The 6103-nt window shown below is 25.6% G+C and overlaps 1 protein-coding gene across 1 annotated transcript; it reads right to left on the bottom strand.

Annotated features, from left to right (window-relative positions):
* Window positions 1–58: 58 nt before the first annotated feature.
* Window positions 59–713, bottom strand: LOC119615153. Its single transcript, XM_037971233.1, has 2 exons — window positions 542–713; window positions 59–272 (listed from the first exon to the last, which is right to left on the bottom strand). Exons 1-2 carry the CDS (start codon window positions 673–675, stop codon window positions 59–61), a joined length of 348 nt encoding a protein of 115 aa, XP_037827161.1. The 5' UTR covers window positions 676–713.
* Window positions 714–6103: the final 5390 nt, after the last annotated feature.

Below are 6103 nucleotides of genomic sequence, written 5' to 3'. Positions count from 1 at the left end.
ATCTATCTATCTATCTATCTATCTATCTATCTATCTATCTATCTATCTCTCTATCTATCTATCTATCGAAAAAGTAGAGACTATATGTACCTTTCTGAATTTCTTCCTCTGTCTCTGGTATAACTTCAATTGTACGATTGACTCTTTCTTCGGAAGATCTATCGCCACCATCATCAATTATAACGGAGTCCAAAGTATTTTGTGGTTGTTGCAAAACTTCCAATGGTAATTCCGTTACAGTAACTGTGGGTATATCAGTGATATCAGGCAAACTAAAATGAGAAGATTGAATAAAATATATCTATTAAAATTTATGAAAAAATTAAGAATAAGTAGGAGAGGAGAAAGGGACTTTATTTAACATATTAAAAAGTAACGGTTCTTTTTTTTTATAATTCGAAAATTCTATATTTTATTCCGAAAAATAGTTAAAATTTTTCGTTTGAAATTAGTAAAGGAATCTACGAATTTAATGTTTGTATTTATGGACTTTTAAATATATTTCTCTGTAAATTAATAATAATACGATTAAAATGTTTACCTCATAAACATGGTAGAAATGGCTAAAATTTGCGAAAACCATATAATCCAAAAGAAAATCAAAAACATCGTTAAATTTGTTTTGATTTTCTTAAATTCACAACTTATGAAATTTGTCAATATTTGTATCAACATTTTGGCACAATTAAACTTCTTAACGTTTGTTGTATGTAAGAAATTTGTAACTAAATTATAAAAACAGAAACCAAAAATTAACAATATTTGTTATAGTTTTCAGAACCAATTTGAAACACTTCACACTAGTAAATAGAGCAAACGCAGGTGAAGTCTAAAACTGAATACTCCCGCTTACTGAAAGCCACGTCAGGTATTTTTTTTGTTGTATTGTTTTTTATTTAAAATTTAATTTTTTAATTGTTGTTGGCGCTGCTGAGTTGTTGATAAGTCATGGAAAGTTGTATATTAAAATGAAAATGTTTAACATTTAAATGCTATTTAACAAATTAAGGTACTAAAACTTTTTTGTTTAAATTTCATATCAGTGTCAAAGAGCTCTATACCACCTGTTGCTGTTACAAAAAATAACTGATGTATTGGCTGCTGCCTGTTTTTTTCTCCTAATAAAAGCAAAAAATCTTGTAAATAGTATAAAGTTAAAAAATAAATACTTGTACTAAAAGAAAACTAAACAAAACAAAAAAATTTCTTTTGATAACTTTTTTGCTATATATTATTGTCGCCACAGTAAAGTGTTGTTTAGTAAATTAACAATTTTGTTTGTAAATACAGATGTTTAAGCTAAATATTACCTCTTTTTGGCCTTTAACAAAACATTTTTGTATTTTTGTTTTATTTCTCATTATTTCAGCACACTAGTACACGTAAAAATTGTTTTGTGTTATAACAAATAAAACAGATATAATAATAAGAAAAAAAACATAAAAAATAAAATGTAGGTAATATAGTGGCATTTTACTCGTGCATATCGACAACTTCAGAAATGTAATAAAAACATGTTTATAGATAAAATACAATATTGTTTTCGGGTAGTTTTTAAAGTTACGAGGGTGGCATTTAAAATGATTACAGGTAATTTCATATTTTAACGATTTTAACCAAATGAATACGAGGAAAGCCTTCAGTTGCAGACTGAAATTCGAGTAAGTAAGTAAGTAAGTAAGTAGTAAGTAAGTAAGTAAGTAAGTAAGTAAGTAAGTAAGTAAGTAAGTAAGTAAGTAGTAAGTAAGTAAGTAAGTAAGTAAGTAAGTAAGTAAGTAAGTGTAAGTAAGTAAGTAAATAAGTAAGTAAGTAAGTAAGTAAGTAAGTAAGTAAGTAAGTAAGTAGTAAGTAAGTAAGTAAGTAAGTATAGTAAGTAAGTAAGTAGTAAGTAAGTAAGTAAGTAAGTAAGTAAGTAAGTAAGTAAGTAAGTAAGTAAGTAAGTGTAAGTAAGTAAGTAAGTAAGTAAGTAAGTAAGTAAGTAAGTAAGTAAGTAAGTAAGTAAGTAAGTAAGTAAGTAAGTAAGTAAGTAAGTAAGTAAGTAAGTAAGTAAGTAAGTAAGTAAGTAAGTAAGTAAGTAAGTAAGTAAGTAAGTAAGTAAGTAAGTAAGTAAGTAAGTAAGTAAGTAAGTAAGTAAGTAAGTAAGTAAGTAGTAAGTAAGTAAGTAAGTAAGTAAGTAAGTAAGTAAGTAAGTAAGTAAGTAAGTAAGTAAGTAAGTAAGTAAGTAAGTAAGTAAGTAAGTAAGTAAGTAAGTAAGTAAGTAAGTAAGTTCATTTTACAATAAACGTATTTTATTTACATGTCGCTTAACAATACGACCATAGCAAAAATGTTGGGTTCATCGAAATTTTATTCAAAATTCTGGAAAAGTTTCTGGGTTTTTTGGTATTATGCTTCAGAAAATTTATTTCAATTAACATACGCACAACAGTAAATCGGTTTTGATATCTATTAGGATCTAAAATACGTACTTTACAATATAAACATAAAGCCACCTAAATAACATTTCTTTTTGACCCTCGTAGGGTCCTTAAAATGATAATATTTTATATTAATATATTAATATTTTATATTATGCATTCAATCATTCGTAAAACACCCACAAAAGAATTTAGTAGTTTTCAATTATTTCTCTACTTTTATCTATTTTTAGTTTCTTTCTTCAATTCTTTTGTTTATTTTTGATTTCATTTAAAAATTTTTATTTTGGTAAACAAGTAAACAAATAATTGTGATAATGACACATTTGGTATTTGTTGTTGTTATTTGTTAACAAAAACATTTTATTTATGCATGTTTAAAATTAACCATTTATCACTAAAAGAAACCTTGTCATAATTACTATTTAACCATTTCTTTTACTTTAATATCAACACATTGTTTTAAAAAATGTATGTGTTTTTGAAATCTTAAAATAAATGTGCACATTTTTTTTATCAATTGTTGCTAAAACTCTTTCATTATAGGAATAATTTTCTTAAAAATGTTTTTCTATTCTGTTGGAATTTCAAAAGATTACTACAAGAGTAGTTTTAATATTTATTGAAGAATATTTTGAAGTTTAAAAACCATTCTCTAAGAATGGTGCCAAGATGTTTACATATGTAATAGATAACAGCTGTTGTTTTGTAAATACATACATATATATTGAATCAGTAAAAGAACTTGCTTAATTGCACTAGGTTACAAAGATATAAGAGTGAATTTTTTAGGTACGTGACAAATGTTAGATTTTCTTTAAAACTTTAATGCATCTGAATATTTTCCATAACATTTTTAAATAAAAATTTCATTTGCTTTGTAATATTTCATTATTGAAATTGGTTCCTAATGGTTTATTATTTATTCAGATAAAAACATTGAATTGAATGTGACTGTTATTTAACAACATTTTATACTTCTTGACAGTTTTGCAAAGCTTTATGTAAAATGTTTCTATAATTATTAAAATATGTTAAAAAAATTAAATTTTCCATATACATTTTACAATATTTTTTGTTTGTTCCTGGGAAAAATTTAAGAACTTGTTCAAAAAATCTAGTTCTAAAACGAGACTAAAAAGAATCACTTCAGTTTCTTAAACAATAATCTTGAAACTAGTGAAGTCGCAATTACTTCTGGAATCAGTTCCTCGGTACATTGTTGAGGTTCCAAAATACTTTTTAAGAATTTTCAAAGATCTAGGTCGTTGACATTAGTTTTACATTGGTACTAAGCTAGATCAATGGAACGTATACTAGTGCTGAAACAACTTCTTGGAATTAAACAGATCCCTAACTCAATTGTACCGGGAAAATAGAATATTAGCTGCTAGTTTAGTGATCCTGTCCAAAGAAATGTTTTAACGTATAATAGTGTCGGTAGAATGACCATGAGTTTTAGGAAAGTTATACATAACAAGTATAATTATAGTAATCAGGGCAAGGATTTCTATTCAAATGCATGTTTGTAGCCAGTAACTTACTTACTTACTTACTTACTTACTCACTTACTTACTCCTTACTTACTTACTTACTTACTTACTTACTTACTTACTTACTACTTACTTACTTACTACTTACTTACTTACTTACTTACTTACTCTTACTTACTTACTTACTTACTTACTTACTTACTTACTTCTTACTTACTTACTACTACTTACTTACTTACTTACTTACTTACTTACTCTTACTTACTTACTTACTTACTTACTTACTACTTACTTACTTACTTACTTACTTACTTACTTACTTACTTACTTACTTACTTACTTACTTACTTACTTACTTACTTACTTACTTACTTACTTACTTACTTACTTACTTACTTACTTACTTACTACTTACTTACTTACTTACTTACTTACTTACTTACTTACTTACTTACTTACTTACTTACTACTTACTTACTTACTTTACTACTTACTTACTTACTACTTACTTACTTACTTACTTACTTACTTACTTACTTACTTACTTACTTACTTACTTACTTACTTACTTACTTACTTACTTTTACTTACTTACTTAACTTACTTACTTACTTACTTACTTACTTACTTACTTACTTACTTACTTACTTACTTACTTACTTACTTACTTACTTACTTACTTACTTACTTACTTACTTACTTACTTACTTACTTACTTACTACTTACTTACTTACTTACTTACTTACTTACTTACTTACTTACTTACTTACTTACTTACTTACTTACTTACTTACTTACTTTACTTACTTACTTACTTACTTCTACTTACTTACTTACTTACTTACTTACTTACTTACTTACTTACTTACTTACTTACTTACTTACTTACTTACTTACTTACTTACTTACTTACTTACTTACTTACTTACTTCTTACTTACTTACTTACTTACTTACTTACTTACTTACTTACTTACTTACTTACTTACTTACTTACTTACTTACTTACTTACTACTTACTTACTACTTACTTTACTTACTTACTTACTTACTTACTTACTTACTACTTACTTACTTACTTACTTACTTACTTACTTACTTACTTACTTACTTACTTACTTACTTACTTACTTACTTACTTACTTACTTACTTACTTACTTACTTACTTACTTACTTACTTACTTACTTACTACTTACTTACTTACTTACTTACTTACTTACTTACTACTTACTTACTTACTTACTTACTTACTACTTACTTACTTACTTACTTACTTACTTACTACTTACTTACTTACTTACTTACTTACTTACTTACTTACTTACTTACTTACTACTTACTTTACTTACTTACTTACTTACTTACTTACTTACTTACTTACTTACTTACTTACTTACTTACTTACTTACTTACTTACTTACTTACTTACTTACTTACTTACTTACTTACTTACTTACTTACTTACTTACTTACTACTTACTTACTCTTACTTACTTACTTACTTACTTACTTACTTACTACTTACTTACTTACTTACTTACTTACTTACTTACTTACTTACTTACTTACTTACTTTACTTACTTACTTACTTACTTACTTACTTACTTACTTACTACTTACTTACTTACTACTTACTTACTTACTTACTTACTTACTTACTTACTTACTTATCGAAAATATTAACCCAAATTATAATTATTTTGTTTACTTTAAATATGTATTTAACTTGTCTCAGATAAATTATTGCGTCAATTATTAAATCAAGAGTTCTCGAATCTACGAATCGAAATATTGCATGTAGTATTTTATAAAAGACAAAATTAAAATAAAATGATAATAAATCTTATCAAAATTTTAACAATGCAAGAGTATAAATTTCTTTAATAAACAAAAAATATTTTATAATTTTCAATCTGTGTATGATTACGAGAAAAAAAAGTCAATCCTGGCCGACTATAAGGCACCTTACATTGATATGAATTTATTTTCGAAATTAGGATTTGTAATGAAGCTATAGACGAATATGGACCGAACATCACAAAAATTTTATAATACGATTTATATTTATATGTATATAAAGCATGTTTAAGAGATTTATGCGATATATAATTTTAAAATGATGAACCAAGATTCTATGCGTTACAAACAATCGCACAAATGCTAATACCGTCCCACTCTGCTGTAGTAATA

The sequence above is a fragment of the Lucilia sericata genome, unplaced genomic scaffold (genome assembly GCF_015586225.1).
Source record: "Lucilia sericata isolate MDLA Ls3-8-SP2 unplaced genomic scaffold, ASM1558622v1 Contig004244F_arrow, whole genome shotgun sequence".
In the NCBI taxonomy this organism is placed as follows: Eukaryota; Metazoa; Arthropoda; class Insecta; order Diptera; family Calliphoridae; genus Lucilia; species Lucilia sericata.
This window is presented reverse-complemented; position numbering and strand designations above follow the sequence as displayed.